This window comes from Thermobia domestica, chromosome 2, assembly GCF_964235325.1.
Source record: "Thermobia domestica chromosome 2, izTheDome1.hap1.1, whole genome shotgun sequence".
NCBI lineage: Eukaryota > Metazoa > Arthropoda > Insecta > Zygentoma > Lepismatidae > Thermobia > Thermobia domestica.
The window spans coordinates 242,351,224-242,368,825 of NC_137455.1; the positions used below are offsets into that span (position 1 = coordinate 242,351,224).

At 35.4% G+C, this 17,602-nt stretch overlaps 1 protein-coding gene across 4 annotated transcripts in view; it reads left to right on the forward strand.

Annotated features, from left to right (window-relative positions):
• The window catches only part of Mfe2 (peroxisomal Multifunctional enzyme type 2), a 638,089-nt gene that overhangs the window by 457,831 nt on the left and 162,656 nt on the right, over positions 1–17,602 (forward strand). For all 4 annotated transcript variants that reach the window (XM_081748535.1, XM_081748534.1, XM_081748536.1 and 1 more), the window contains exon 14: positions 4,530–4,706. In XM_081748535.1, coding sequence (XP_081604661.1) covers positions 4,530–4,706 — 177 coding nt within the window. The remainder of the gene's footprint in view (positions 1–4,529; positions 4,707–17,602) is intronic.

Sequence of the window (17,602 nt, forward strand, 5' to 3'; positions counted from 1 at the left end):
AATTTATTTTGTCGTGTACGAACATTAGAACACCACCACATTTACTAATGGTCATGCAGAATACTCCTACACATTTGTAACTTGATAGAGTTGTGTACTCTATTTCATCTTCTCGCAACTAGTGTTCAGTATTACAAATTATATCTATGTTGTTCAGTTTGCTGTCATTCTGCTTAATACCTCAAGTTCTTCGACTTTGACTGATTGTATGTTCTGATGTGGAACATTTAATTCAACTGTGTTCATCTGTTTAATTCAATCGTAAAAGATGAGCACAAATACTTTTGTTCATTCTAATAATCTGTCTAACGTGTAGGTATTACTCTGTGTATTTAATTAATAATTATTTACCAGTGACAAAATTAACGTCTAACCTGTCTTTAAATTTTATTAAATGAGACCGAAGTATGGTTTCCTTGTGAAAAATTATGTAGGATAATTTAGTGAGGAAACAATTGTTTATTCCAGATGATGAAAGTATTCATTTTCATGTCAGACACTAATCACTATGTCGATTTGTTTTTGTTTCATACCATGCTGGTTAAGACTTCGTCTCTGTTTTTTTTTTCTTGAAGAACAAAATTGACAATTACGTACAATGTGAGTGGAAAGCAATTACTTCACTTTAAAGTACTGTGCAATAGTAATGTATTTTTCGCTTTACACTATAATTTCGACAATGTTCTGAAATATTCTTAAGTTTGCATAATTACAGGTTGTTTAAATATCTGTGCAAAGTATTGAGATATTCTTAATCGACGAACCGAAGAATTGGGGTGTACTAGTTTATCAAAATTAGAACCGCACATTAGATACCATAGATTGTTCATTATATGTCACTCCTTCTCCTAAAGTTCTATTTGGGTCTGAACCCAGCGAACATGTCACAACGGATTTTTTTATATATATATATATAACAGGGTGTCTACTGGTCATGAAAGTCATGAAAAAGTCATATATTTTGCTTAGTGGTCATGAAAGTCATGAAAAAGTCCTTTATTTACCCAACTGGTCATGAAAATCTGAAATCTCAGAGTATATTTTTATACTTCATACTTTTATACCTCATACTGCATGTACTGAAACAGTTGTATCAGGTCAGTAATTGTGAGAATTTCCCCCACCAGTTAGTGCTTTCTAACTGGTACTTTACTGTCTTCCTAGCTGCTCCCCATTTCATCTTCTAGTCTTTGTAATATAGTAACAACTTTTTACTGTCCAACTTTGTGATCTGCTATTTCCTTACTTCTAAAAAATGTAAATTGTGTATTTTTGGGCCTTTAGACTTATGCAAATAATATTATTCGTTTGAGTTTGCATATTTTAAATTTGATGATCTATTTTTTTAAAACGAATTTCTTTTATAATTTGTTTTGTCTTTGGGCAGTTCTCTGAGTGCTTAATTTTAGACAAATTTCTGCTAGATGGATAATTATACTCAGAATTAAAACTTCAAATACAGTATAGAGTGATTAACTGGTAAGAGCAAGCGCGTATTTAGGTAAGTGCTATTCTGTGCTCGAGCACAAGGCGGCAGAATTTTAGATTCTTTCTTAAGATTCACAATAAGTGATATTTAAGACTAGCAACCCGCATAGTTCCGATGCACCACTGATGGTAGGGGTTTATTATTACTAATGGTAAATTTTTATCGCCATGGTCATGAAAATTTGAACAAAAAGGTCATGAAAAGTCATGAAAAAGTCATGAATTTACTTTCTGGTATTCCAGTAGACACCCTGTATAAAATAATAAATATGCCGGTTAGGCTAAGAATGTTGTTTCAATTCATCAAGGCCTTGACGATTATTCTAATATACTCATTCCTCTCCCCAACTATCATAAACTGTAATCACAGAGCACGAGGTCTTGCCCTTGTGCACGGCATTGTGTGGGCCTGCCTATCTTCCTAGAATATGTAAAGTGGGCCAATTCCAACGACCAGACAAAATGCGTGTTTGGAAGCACAGTCTTGCATAAATATCATTTCGCGGATCTCTTTCTATGGGGGAAAAAAATAAATAAATTAGACTTTACAGCACAATAATTTGTAACATGTCTGAATAACGTTCAGAGTTCATGCTATTTTCCATGGGATAGAACCCAACAATATGGATGGTTATACTTTACCTGTTATTTCTGTCCCATTCTGAATTTCTTCAAACGTCTCTAGATCTTCTTCTAATCTAGTTCTAATAACTTACGTCTGCGAATGAATCTTCTGCAAGAAACACAGTTTCATCGCTCTAATGAATATTGTCCAGCAGATAGTAATATTCGTCCTTCCATGCAGTGATGGCTTCACAGGATTCTACACACTGCATAAAATTTTTGGAAGAAATTTGTAAATATAGAAGAATTTCCGTTGTGGATACTGTAACTCTGCTTTGAAAATATTACGTACACAATGGCGGTATATCATTTCTCTGAGCTTCCTGATATATGGATATAGAATAATTTCCATCGAGAATCTCTTTCACTGCCTGTACTTTTTCTTAGATTTAAACGTGAAGGCTTTCCAGTTCATTCTGCTCTGACTGTCCACTGCACTATCGGTAATCATTAACTTCCTGTGGCAAATGTTGGTTGTTCTTGAAACTAGAAGAGCATATTGAATATATCTTTGTCACCTGAACAACAGACTTACATACCCCATATCTCGCAGCGATTTTAACTAATTCTTCAGTGGTTAATCATCAAGTTATCTCAAATTGATGGTTGTCAAAGTTATGGAAACACTTGTAGTTTGCAACAGGTATCAAATATAGGTAATAATACTCAGGATATGTATGCAGGTCATTGTCGTCGTTAGTAGTGTGTGCAGGTGACCGTGTGCAGACGGGTTAGAACGGAAGTGTATTTGGAGGTAGTAATGCAAAATGGAAGATATCTGTTTCAGAAACTAAATTGTGGGTAGGCGATGATTAATGACCAAGATGATGGCAGGATATATAACTAATGACTGAAAAACGTCAGTGAAGAGATCATGATTAAAAGGGATCGCCGAACATTGAAGAATGTTGTCATCAGAGACCGAGTGCAAATAAAAAGAAAGTGACTATGAAACTCAACTAGCACCTTTGACACCGCATTACGACAATGACAGTTCGACATGAGTTGCATTACTTAAACATCCTACAGCTGAATATCGCCAATAATGTTTTAACGTGTGGAAAATAGTTTCAAGGACCACCAATGTAAATGTGACCACCAATGAGTAAGTACACATAATAAAGTCTGATGAATCTTCTTTCACTTTATTTCCAACAGCAGACCATGTTTATATATGGTGGACGTTCGAAGAAGCTTTTACTCCGAACTGTCTACCTCTACTGTAGAACTCTCTGTGATGATTGAGATTGCAAATTCCTGATATTCCCTAGATTCTGCATTAGTACCATAACGTGGAGATTTTAGATGACCATATGCACCCGATGGTTCATATGTATCCGAACGCCAAATTTCCCAAGATAACGATGCGCAATTTTTACAGTGTTGAAGCTCTTGAATCATTTTCATGAACTCTGTGATGAGCTACGAGATTTTCTTTGAACCAGTCTCAAAACTATTGAATAGCTGTGATCAAATCTGGAGCACAGACTTCAGAGCAGATGATCTCCATTCTTGCTGAACGAACTGAGTGCTACACTCCTATGAAAAATGGTACTATATTTTCTGGAAACCATTCGTTATTTATATCTATCCATTCCACGAGCTCAGAGCTGTTCTAGTGCCTAAGAGTGGTCACATGCTGTATTAAGTTGCATTAAATTGAGATATTTCGATTATTTTGGTAAATATGTGAATAAAACATAAAATCTTGAAGTCTTTCAGTTTACCATCCCATACTTATGCTCTTTAGCCTAAGGGAGACGTATAATAAGGGCAAATAAATTATGAAAGAATTGGTGGAATGAGATTGTGGGAGGAAACAGGAATACCCCGTTAAAACCCACGGACATAATGTTGTCCACCAGAAACTTATTTGGCCTAACAGGGACCCGACGCGACGCACCAGATGTAAGCGCTCTACCACTGAGTCACCAAATCCCAAAAATCATAAAATAAGGAGCTCTAAGTGAAACACATGGAAAGTAAACGTAGGTAAGCTTGTGGTTCTTAACTTTACGAGATGTGAACATTTGAAAATAGTTTCAGTACACTCCTTAAATTTAGTTATTTGATGCAGCTTCACTAGTACAATAGAGTGAAAGAACCCCTTTCTTAACATCACACCTTTATATTTTTTCTTTGGCTGTAACTTCTTTTAATATACGAATAGTATCTAATTTTATATTTTGCAAGAATAGAAAATCGAAAAACGAGGAGAGAAGAGCTTCGTGGTAGTCTGTTGGTAGTGACCATTGTTGTTGACAGGTAAACATATAAGAGTATGAGTATTAACCTTGGGTAGTATCAGTACAATTAGCTGATTTTGTAGGTCAGTTTGTAGTTCAGTTATATTAGTTTACATATCCTTGCTACTATTTTTTCGATTTTATTCATTAAAGAATATTTTTTCTTTATAGGCCGCTATCTACAGATTATCTGGTGACAAAAATCCTCTTCATATTGACCCTTCATTTTCAGTACTTGGAGGATTTAGTAAGCCAATTCTCCATGGTCTGTGTTCATTAGGATTCTCAGCTAGACATGTACTGGTGCAATTCACTGGAAATGATCCTACCAAGGTCAAGGCCATTAAGGTATGTTTTATCATGTAAAGTTGATTCTGAATGTTTCAGTTAAAACGTCCAGTGCTTATAAATTGCAAACTATTAGAGAAAACAATGTAATAAAGAGATACAAGAAAATGTTAGAGGGAGCGTCGAATGTAACATTCTAATTACCGCATACAGCCTCTATCATGGATCCAATTACCGCATACAGCCTCTATCATGGATCCCCGAAAGGTTACGCGAAAAATTTTAATACCAAAATACATGTATTTTTACATCATTTATTGATAATGGAAAAACAACTTTCTTAAGAACAGTATTTGTGTAGGGGATCCTTTACGAAATATTTATCATTTAACTGTGAATTTCATCTGACTGCAAGAATTTACAACAAAACTGCGACAATTCGGTAAAATATCCCTTACAAGGCAAACTTCTTCCTACTAAAATTTTATTTTTACATAATCTTTCCTGTCATGTATCATGTAGCATACCTTGCTATTTAAAATTTTCGGATAGGCCCCAGAGGCCCAATGACGGATCGGTTTGATGGGCAAGCAGAGCGCACTATTCGATGCTACTTTTGATATTTTCCCACCCTGCTTTTATTTTATCCTTTTATATCTAGCCGTTTGTGATTTACAAACATTGAATGTGCAAGAACACAATTAAATTATACCCATTTGAAACTGTACGCCACACAATTATTTTATGTTTTACAATTATCTTTTCAGTGATGGTAGAAACTTACATTCCTTAGTATTATAATTTTCTGGTAATCACCCTGTGGGACACGTAAAGTCTACATTCGATATACCCTGTAAAAGTTTCGTACTTAACTTTTTTCATTCTTTTATCAGCAACTGTTTTTGATTTGAGGTTCTATAGATTTTATCTGAAACATCCGGCGCAAAAGTATTCACTCTCAAACGTTTCAATTAGAGTTGAAAGGTTTAAGTATAGCAGGACTTTAAAAAAGCTAAAAAAGTCAACGTTCTGGAAATATAAGTTTCTTTTAAGTATGAGACCTTTTCCACATCATGTGTGCCTTGGAGATAGATGCATGTTTGTGTATTTGAGTCAATAAAAGTGAAAATACTTAATTTTCTTATAATGTCAAATCCTTTTTTTGTTACTGAATAATAAGAGGAAAAGTAAACGTATTGTGTAGAAATAATTTCAACTCGGTCCGCTGATTAGATGGAATTTTGGGAAATCCTTTCCCTTTAGCTTTTAACTAGGAACTGTTTATAAATAATCATGACATACCTGTGTACTTACTTATATCTCTTTATTTGTTAAGAGGGAGAAAAATGTACAATATGCATAGATCAAATTACACTAGTACATTCGAAACATCAAAAGTATAGAAGTATACAAAAACACTAGATAGAATATGGCAAAATTAAAAAGTAATCTAGTAATACAGAAATATTATTTACGAAATACAGACCTATCCATCCTACTGTGCTGGAAACAGCGTTGCGGGATGTTTAAAAATCTATACCCAATGCTGTGAAAACGGGCGAATAAGGCTAATTTGTCAACTTTTTAAATCTGAACATTAGTTAAATTTAACTGTCACAAATATGTAATCAGGTTGAAATATTATAATTTGGTATGTATAGTGTTAGTCGTATAGACCACTATAATGTTGAAATGTTACTATTTAAACATTTATTAAAATTTAAATATTGACGTTAGAAGTGGAAGTTAATACCACTGAAATGTAAATTTTTTCAAGCTAGAGAAATCTCAATAGTAATGCACCAAGGTGAACTTTGTAGCGGACAGTTCAATTTTCCTCACCTTTACTGTTTATCAGAGACTCGTGAAAGAGACACTCTAAACATTGTCACCGTACACAATTCATTTTAAGCGGAAATTACTGACACTAAAATCTGATTTTTTCAAGCTACAAGGATAATCTCAATAGTACACCAAGCTTAGCAGTTTCTTAAAAATAGTGAAATCTTTCTCACCTTCAGAATTGCAAATGGTGGAAATGGCTTTTGTGTACTTTGAAAAATTGCTCATTACCCTCGTCCATTAATCCTGTAATAGATTGAGAGTGAGAAATGTTAAATAATATTATCCTAAGGGTGGCAAAGGGCTAGCTTTTTTATATATAAATCATTAACTATAACAGACAGGTGAAAAATACTCAGAAGTCAAAACAAACATTTTTGTCGAAAGATAATGATTCAACCAATTCATATCGAGTAAATAACTGGTACAATTTTGTCCCATATTCGTTTCGAAGTTTGAAGATAACCATAAGGACTTTTTAATCATGCAGAAACAGCTAGTTACGAACAGCTATTAACAAATTAGTAGATGCGTTTGAGCTGTGCAAAGTGCCAACACCATCAATCATCCAATCTGCATTTATTCTTTCTTTTGCACGAGCATTCAGAGTTCCAATTTTCTTCGTATTAGCATACTTAACATTTTGACATGTCAGAACTCCTTACTAAACATTTTACACTTGTAATAATACGCCATGTAAATTTCTTTTCATTCTTTTAATACTGTATTTTCTTCATTCCCGAGTGGCTTATTAATTTCTCAGTATGATAATCGGAAATGGTATTACAATTTTCCGAGAACTATTCCTTCCTCAAATTTCCTTATATAATAGTCCATTACTAATTTGAAATCCCTGAACCTTATTGCCAGCTTCAAGATCGTGAACTATCTTACTAAAATCTTGTTTTCTTTACTTTTCACGAAGGGGTTCCTGAACAGATGAGTTTTCCAAAAATTAACTGAGGCAGGTGTCCCATTAGGCTTTTCTTTAAGGAGAGAATTATCCTTTGGATCTTAAGATTGAAATTGAGATTGAGAAGGATCATGCATTCGAGACATGAAGTCAGCAATCATATGTTTAGTAGTCAAAAAATATATATGACGAGAAAGGAAATTAGTACTTGTTCAATAAGAGTTTCATATTTTAATAGACGTTTAGATATGTTCATTTTTAAGTAAATGCCTTTTTATCAGTATATATATATATATATATATATATATATATATATATATATATATATATATATATATGTAATAAAAATATAGTAGTAGTTAATACATACATACATACAGGGTGTTTAAAAACAACACCGACAGCGTTTGGGAGGTGATTCCTGACACCAAGATAAGACATAAAGTATAGACCAACCTGGGTGCACAAATGCTTCCTTTCGGAGTTACAGGCTGCCGAAAACAGGAAAAAATGAACTTTAAAGGTCCATAGCCCTAAAACTATGCGAACTACCGTAGTCAGGTTAAGACTTAGGAACTAATATGTGCGCTGTCCAAAAATACATGTTTCAGAATCCTAAGGTACTCACGAAGCAATTTTTATAGAGGGAGTTTGGCTACGGGCATATAATTTGAACTACTCTCCAACTATGTAAAAATCGTTGCGGAAGTACCGCATTATTCTAAAACTTGAATATTTGGATAGGGCACTAGTTCCTTAGTGAAGTGTCGACCCGGCTACTATAGGTCCCATAGTTTTGGAGCTATGGACCTTTAAATTTCATTCTTTGCTGTTTTCTGCAGCCTGTAACTCATTTGTGCACCGAGGATTGTCTATACTTTTTGTCTTATTTTGTGTCAGAAATCACCTCCCAAACGTTGCCGGTGTTGTTTTGAAATACCCTGTATATGTATATACACTATGCATGCAAATAAAGGGTGTTTTCTTTAGAGGCGGAAAACTTTATGTTGAAATAAAATACAGAAAAATGTTTTTAATATCCATGAAATTGGCTTTATTCGACAGCCATGTTTATGGCATTAATGTTTGAATATGATTTCCGGCATGTGGCCATCGCGGCTGGCGCGTCCATGGCGTAATCTGGAGGTTCAATTTTCACACACTCTTTGCAGTAAATTAGGCTATATTTATGCAATAACAAGTCGAATGTTGGCTTCCAAGTGCTCAATTGTTTCTGTTCTCGGCGTAGACATGCGACTTTACATATCCCCAGAGAAAATAATCTAATGGTTTCAAATCGCACGAGCAAGGTGTCCAGTTAACAAATCCATTTCATGAAATTAATCGTTCGTCAAATGTTTCTTTCAGTAAATTAATTGTGGCGCTCCTTGTGTGGCATGTGGCGCCGTCCTGCTGAAACCACATGTCTGCAACATTCTGTCTTTCAATTGAAGCACGCAAACCTTAGTAATCATGTCACTGTACCGCTCACCGTTGATTATAACGTTCTGACCGGCATCATTTTTGAAGACATATGGACCAGTGATTACCCGTCCGTATGTGTCCGCACTGTACGTCTTACGGGAAGCGTATTATCGTTTAGAGTAAACGTATTTGCAAACGTAGCTTCCACTCATTATGAATTGCCAAACCAAACTAAGTTGAAAACAACCGAGAACTGTAATATCAGTTGTCACAGAAAACAGTATTACCAGTTTAAAGTTCTCCGCCTCTAAAAACCAACCTTTAGTATAAACGTTTTTTGAAAAAAAAAAAAAAAAAAAAAAAAAAAAAAATCAACAGAAGTCGATAGCCCATTCTCTCGTATTTTTAAATTCTAATTTGGTTATTTTCTTACGCTCTTCATTATCTTCATGCACTATGAGAGTGATGTTGAACTATATAAAAACACCCTTCTGTTATAGATCTAATTCTTTTTCTTGCGAGGGGCCGCGGTGGCTCAATGGTAGAGCGTTCACCTCTGGTGCTTGGGGTCCCGGGTTCGATCCCAGCCCCCGCCAAGTGAACCTTGTGGTGGACAAACACCGTGTGCGTGGGTTTTCTCGGGGTTCTCCCGTTTCCTCCCACTTTCTTCATTCCACCATTTCATTCATTACTCATCATCACCGTCTCCTTTAGCCTAACCGGCATAACTGTGGGACGTAAAACTCAAATATTTCATTTCATTTTTCTTTTTCTTGCGTCTAGTGAGATGGCTAGAACTCAGTCTAATACTTGCAGCTAGTTTAATGTATTAGTAAGAACAGGGATAACAATTATACTGATATCTCACCTCTCTTTAGCCAAGTTATTTCGGAAATGTCTTTTTTAAATCTAACTTTGAGTAGTATTAACATGTAGCCACATTATTCAGGTATTAATCCGTCAAGGGAATTGGAAAAAAACACGATCATTCAAAAGGATGTTCAGTTTAATAGCCACCAGTTCTGTATCTTCCGTCCGTATTTTTGCCCAGAAGACCGGCACTTCCCAAACTTGAATGCTCCCTTTCCTAAAGAAACATCTGGTCTGCTAATTCCTTAATTACTCCTCCTTTTGGTCGAGGTACTGGAAATATTTTTCTCTAAAATATTTTCTTTTAGATATAAGGTACACTCATTATTGTTCTGACAACTAACTTTATTTTTCGTGATGTCGAGAAAAATCTCAGAGACTTTTTATCTAAGATATTGAATATTTTCTTTCCAAAAATCGTGAGAATTCTCATCAGCCTTAAGAGCAGCAGTTAATTTCATTTCCTTTCGAGTAATGTGTTAACAGCACGGACACTTTTTTTTTTTTTTTTTTTTTTTACGGCGAAGTAACCTTTGCCAATTAAAATCGAAATTTTACACATATCAGAAAGAAGGTCTGTCACTTGTCCTTTGGCTGTAAAGTGGGAGATAACGGGCAAGAAGTAGGCACCACATATTTGTTGTAATACTTGTTCTACAAACTTGCAGAACCGGCTATATGGGAAAAGATCATGCATGCTGTCTGCAGGTCTAATAAAATGAAGAGAGCCACCAGATCATACTTCAAACTTACTTTTGCGTGGTTCCTCCAATTAAAGGTCTATCCAAATAAAAAAAAAAAAAAAGTGGACTATTATTTATCCCAATATCTCTTCAGCAATTCGTTCTGTGCCACATTCTGAAGAACGAAAGGTTCCACAACTTCCAGTATCTTACTCCACTATTTCATTCGACGAAGAGCAACAGCTTGACGAAGTCGACCACATCATTCACCGATCTTGACTTCACAACCAATATATCATCATCTATTCGCCATATGGTCACTTAGCATGAATTAAATTACCTTGTAAGGGATCTGTCAAAAAGTAGCACAGAACTACTGGCATCAAACTCTCAAGCAGTGGGAAGCTGTTTCTGAAGATGTTAAAGTATCCGTGTTTCGGACACGTCAGAAGCCCCTGGAAGAGCTTTTTTCAATGGAAAGTGGCATAATGTTTGTAAAAATATAACTGGTCTTAACATGGAACATAATCACAATGAATGGCGGCTGTTCATAGACGCACCAAAACAAAGTCTAAAAGTATGTTAGTGATCAATGAAAATGTGTTGCCATCAATTCCAATCGATTGCAATCCACTAGAAAGAGACATACGCTAACATGGAAAAACTGCTGAAAGCCATAAATTATAACGAATATAATTGAAATATTTGTGGCGAATTCAAAGTTGTAGCCATACTTCTTGGCCTATAGATCGGTTACACAAAATATTGCTTTTATATATATATGCGAATTCGATAACCGTGATAAGGCTTTCGACTAGGTAAAAAAATAATAATAATAATAATAATAATAAATAAATAAATAAAATAAAATAAAGACTAGCCACATTGTAAGACTTTTGACCCAGAAGCAAAGAACGTTCAACATGTTCCTTTGATGCATTGCAGCAAAGTTTTACTTTCTCTGTTGCATATTAAATTGGGTTTAATCAAAAACTTGGTTAACAGTGTGAACCTAACGTGTGATGCCTTCAAACGGCTGCCTAAATGTCCTCAAATTACTGAAACTAAAATCAAGGAAGGAATATTTATTAGCCCTCAAATTCGACAACTTCTGAATGATCCTGAATTTGATGCACTGTTAGAAGATAAGAAGAAGATAGCATGGAAATCTTTCCGAAACGTGGTGACGAATTTTTAGCAATACTAGCAGCCTCAGAGCTATAAGGAATTAATGGAGCATCTAATATCTTTCTACCAAGCAATGGAGTGTAATGTGTCACAAAAAATGCACATGTTGCACTCCCACATAGATCTCTTCCCAGAAAATTGCGGAGGAGTCAGAAATGAACATGGGGAACATTTCCATCAAGTTATATCTACGATGAGAAACAATATCAGTGCCTCTGGAGCAAGTCTATGCTTGCTGATTATTGTTGGACAATCACCAGAGATGTTCGAGAATCACAATAGAAGCGACAGGCAAAGAGGCGCCGTTTGTAATATCCATGTAAGTTATGTTTTATCATTTCCGTTCTATATAGTTTTATTTTCTTACTAACCGTTTTACATTCTTTGGGACAAACGCTGTGCCGCGCACATATATAATCAATTATTATACTAGAATCTAGACGGTTGCTTCAAGTGATTTTTGCCTCATGTCTAGAGGGTCTAACGTTATAACAAAACGCATTTTCCGCTCTACATACGAACGTCACTTTATTTTTATTTTATATCACCCTTTTCCCTATATGAAATTCGGTATTGTCAAGCACGAGTGACAAATATCCCCTCCCCCATAACTATTGTAGATATTACAATGAAATGTGGCACATGAATTACACATAAACCATAGTAGCTTTCAAGATATATTATATTTGGGTACTTGTAGTCGGGGCCGCACCAGGAGGTGCTACAGTTGAAAAGGGATTTTTTTGACGGAAAATTTAAAATTTTACTTCAAATTTCCCTCCTCTTGTACATTATGTACACATGCGCATAGTACCATTTGCAAGCTTGGTTTATTCTGAAGCAAATGACATATGAACTACGATACTCGGATGAGCAATACTGAAGCAGTAGTGACTTAAATGAAAGTCAACATAGAAGATGCAAGACTCTGAGACTGTTTACATTATATAACGCATATTTCTGTCGATTTTACTTAAACTCGAACCAATTCAGCATTTTTATGATGATATTCAGCATCCTCATTTGCATAAGAAAATGTGCTTTTCTTTTCCAAAGCATGAAAAAAGTTAAAATTTGTTGTCCAGTGTTATCAAAATCCAATCTCTTGAAGTGTCCATCCTTACCTCATAAGATTAGTATCTTTCATCGTTACATTCGTATCATTAATTCCAGAATCCCATCTGAAGAATTATTAGTAATTCCGGAAAAATACTATTTCTCATTAAATAAATTTGGCTTCAGAATGGTCTAAATTAACCAGTGTATATGTTATTACCGTGTTCAGTTGATGCTATGTTTGTTTCTGTATATTTACAGTTTATTATAGAACATGTTATATTTACAGTTTATTATAGAACATGTCTGCTGGTCATCTTGCTGATATTTCAATTCTTAAGTGTTTACGACAGCTTACTACGACTGGATGAAAAGTACTGTCCACAGCTTTAATCCAACTTCTAGCAGTCATTCCGATCATATTGGACACTAGTACCCTTTGATATACTACTGTCCTAAATCATGCTAGTATTGTAAGGTTTCGATTCAGAAACCCATTACCACAATAAATAAATAAATAAATTTAAAAAAATCAACTATTAAGAATCACTGCTTTTCATTTCGATATTTCTAGTTAGATTATTATTCTACCAGAAATATTCTCTTTTTAAACGTCGACACAAATCATAATTTTCTTCCATTTTTCACCTAAATAATAATACAAGGTAATGCGTAACCACAACATTCATACATATACAACGGATTAACACTGTGCAAAAATCATTGATACTATTCCAAATTCAGTATTCCTGACACCAAGATAAGACAAAAAGTATACACCAACCTCGGTGCACAAATGCTTCCTTTCGCAGATATAGGCTGCCGAAAACATTTAAAAAAAAAAAAAAATTAAAGGTCCATAGTTCCCAAAACTATGGGACCTACCGTAGTCGGGTCAAGACTTCACTTAGGAGCTAGTATGTGCCCTATCCAAATATCGAAGTTTCAGAATCCTGTGGTACTTTCGCAACAATTTTTATAGAGGTAGTTGGAGAGTACTTCAAATTATATGCTCGTAGCTAAACTTCCTCTGTAAAAATTGCTTCGTGAGTACCTTAGGATTCTGCAAACCTACCTATCTGCAGCCAGCCAGCAAGGCTTACAATAGACCACATCCAACTTGAGAGAGTAACATAACCATAGTCTTTCTAGAACATCAGTCTTATTTCGAAAAGTGAAATACTTTTTTTTTTTTTTTTTTTTTTTTTTTTTTTTTTTTTTTTTAACAATATTTGTCTTTTCAGATGGGTAGTTGCCCCTATCTGTTGGATACTCTTTTCTCAAATCCATCATATTCGACTTTTAAGGGAGTGATACCGAATCGACGTTTTCAACTTGATGCAACGCTTTTATTGTAGACGACTTGCCCGTCAGGGAACAGAGATCCCACATTGACATTGTCTCCTGAAAATAAAAGAGAAACACCGGTATTAATTGAGTATCAGTGAAGCGAAAGTTAATTCTTTGGCGATTAGAAGCAACTGAATAAAACTAATGAATTAATGATACTGAAGTTACTGCACGAGTAACGTTTCACCCTGTAACTGAAGAACACATTCAAGTAGTCACTGTAAATTCTGAATGCCAATAGGCCTTCACAGTCATGTTTTTCTTTACCGGACATTAAACCTGAAAGAAAAAAAAAAAAAAAAAAAGAATACCTGCTAGTCAGTCAGTCATGAAAATCATGTCAAAGCGGTATTCTTAGTATACGCTGTATGTGATGCTCAATTGTTTTGCACTTTTGTTAATATATATTTTCATTTTTTTCACAGAATCCCATTTTCTACTCTTCACCGTGTGTTTATTAAAATATCAACACATTAATTTTATGTATAATTTACATAAATAATTCTGGTATATTAATTTTAATAATGAAACTTTTAGTTTCTTATTATTTTTAAGGTATTTTTTCGTATATAATATTTTGGGCTTTAGATGTTTTATTCCTTAGAAGAAGTAGCCGTGGGATAATATTTTTTTGTGGAACATATGGCTGCTTGGTAATTTGGGACACAGAGCGTATAAATAGGGTCCATGTTTGTGGGGCACTCTCTTCTCGACCACTGACTTCTACACATCTCCCAAAGATCCTTACCCCTTTGCGCCTCCTATAATGAACGGACGTAGGGGTGTTTTTTTTTTACCTCTCACCCGGACTTACAGAATGAGTAGTCCGCTCTGAGACATAACCTATCATTCTTTTTAAATCTTAAAATATTAAGATATTTTTAGATAGGATAAAATAAGGATTTTTTTTGTTAGATTCCTACTAAAACGGAGTCTACCCTTTATTTTGAACTAGTATTATTAAATATTTTGTGCTAACTTTATTAGCAGCTCTCTTGAGCGATAGAAACTATTTATTTCAATGTAATAATGACAACTCTTCTTTTGGGATAAGTGAGCCTGGAAGGGAGTTTGATAGAGAATTTTTTTTATTGTAGGTGATGGCGGTCGTAATACGACGAACCAGACAAAGCTTTTTTTTTTTTTTAACCGCTTTTGGAATGAGTCGGTGCTGTTTTTTTTTTCTTTCTTTCTTTCTTTCTTTTAATACCCAGTCGCCTGAATCATGTCGACTGCGGAGATTTCTTTTAAATCTTGTGGTTGTCTCTTGAATGAGGGAGTATTCGGTTTGACTTTCTTTAACCCAGCTATCTGAGTAATGCATAGCTGCGGGTTTTTTTTTTTTTTTGAGAAGTTTTAGGTAGGAACAGCTGAACTAGAGCTGGAAGAGAAATTTCGTTTTTAACTTGCAGAGGATCGAGTGAGTCCTCTGCTAGGTGCAATTTTAAAACAGTCGTCTAGTCGAGTAAGCTGCCGACAAAGATAAAATACTAGGTTTGCTTCGGTCGGGGATCGAATAAGTCCTCTTTCGGAATGGATATTGACCGCTCGGACGAATGAACTGACGGTCTAACAGAAAGTAGGTTAAGGAGTATAATTTAATATATTCAGCAATATTAATTTTGTATATAAATTGTATAAATGGTGTAAATTACTTTAAAGGACTAATTAAAGAATTCAATACCAAGGACAAATATTTTTTTCGTTTAATGTTTACAAATACAAAAATGCTTTCTAAAATATTGAATAGTCTTTATATTTTTCTCTTACTTGTGTAGCTCTGTTTAAGGAAGCCGCTAAGAATGTTAATTCTCTTCCCGGATGAAACCGGGAAGGAGCGAAGCAAGATTGAAAATTTTCACTTGAAAGTATATACAGTATGTCATATTTTATCTACTCTATATATTATAGAGAATAAATTATACAGGGTGTATCAGACCATCCGTCCCAAGCTTTTTTCTCGACTCGTAGTGTACGTAGATACTTCAAACAAAAAATTCAATGACCAAATCGTATGTGGAGAATCAAATGGTGATAGTTTCATATGCAGTGGCGTAGCGAAAATACTTCCACGGGGTGTCAACTTCAAAATTTCAAATGGAAAGTGTATCAATTTCAATTATTTTTCAAATATTATTGAAAAAGAAAGAACTCTTACAGGAAACTTTTCGTTAAATTCTACGATTTTGCATCAATGTCTTATTGTTTAATTGCAACTAAAGAACAAAAGCTTTACGAGGGGCGCACTGAAAGTCTACATAGTCTCCGTTCTTTTGCGCACATTTTCCCCATCGTTCTCCAAGTTTGAAAGTACCCTAGCGATAGAATTCCGTTCCAGCTGCCCATAGACACTGACGCACTGCTTGACTAATATCCTCCAATATCTATATCGATAGTTTCGCATCTGTTTCTTCACAAAACCGAAAATATAGTAGTCGGAGGGTGACATGCCGGGGCTGTAGGGAGGATGTGAAAGTGTTTTCCACCCAAATCTCCTGATCTGCTCCATAGTGGCACGTAAAATATACGAACGCGCATTATCCGATTTAAGGATGATCTTCTTTCCAGGGCGCTTATCACGCAAGACGGAGCTTCAAAGTGTCTGGATGTAGCGGCCAGAATTTATGGTTTGTCCAGGCTTAAGAAAGTGAACCAGATTGCAACCCTGTGCGTCCCAGAAGACGCTTCCTATAACTTTTCCTATCGATTGCACTCTCTTGGCTTTCTTCGGTGGTGAAATCAAGTGGTGCCATTCCATACTCTGTCGTTTTGTTTCAGGTTCATAATAATGGAACTAGCTTTTATCTCCAGTCACAATACCCGTCAAAAGGTCATCACCTTCATATCAAAATCTCTGAAGAAGGATTTGGGCAATGGTTAGTCCCTGACGTCTGTGGTCCTCGGTTAATAACCGTGAGACCCACCAGGCAAAAACCTTCCGATAACCTAACCAGTGAATCATTTCTTGCACCGCGCTATGTTCAACACCAAGTTTTGCAGCGATATCATTCACAGTGATAAGTTTTATCCCTATCTCCCCTAACCAGCTCATCAACCTTTACCTTGTTCCGTTTCGTTTAGGCACTTCGAGAGTGCGCGCTGCGTGGCTGATGTTCGATAATCGTGTTTCCATCCTTAAAATGTGTCACCAATCTCCTAACACTGTTGGCACCCATGCACACATCTCCATAGGCACGCTGCAGTCTGCAGTGAATTTCAGAAGCAGATTGTTCCTCTTTAACAAGGAATTCAAACACAGCACGGTGTCGAAATGAAACTTCGCTGCAGGCCATGTTGGAAATCATGCTTGTGGTTAAGTGCTAGCAAAAAACAGCGTCAACGTCTGAAAAGAAAGAAAGAAACGTCTGTAGATTGAGATGATATACTTGGTTTTACTTACAACTAAAGATTACGGTTGTGAAAACATGTTGCTCATAGAGTAATTATATAGCATAAGAGGTTTCAGCTGCTCTTCCGCTGAAACTGTGGAGACCGTGGCACCACCACTCAAGGAAGTTGGGTACTACGAACTATTAAAAACAAGAACGAATCAAATCATTCAGAGCGCCTGAGTCTAATACAATTAGCCAATGAAACACTTAGCTACTGCCAGTAGCAGACGATACAGT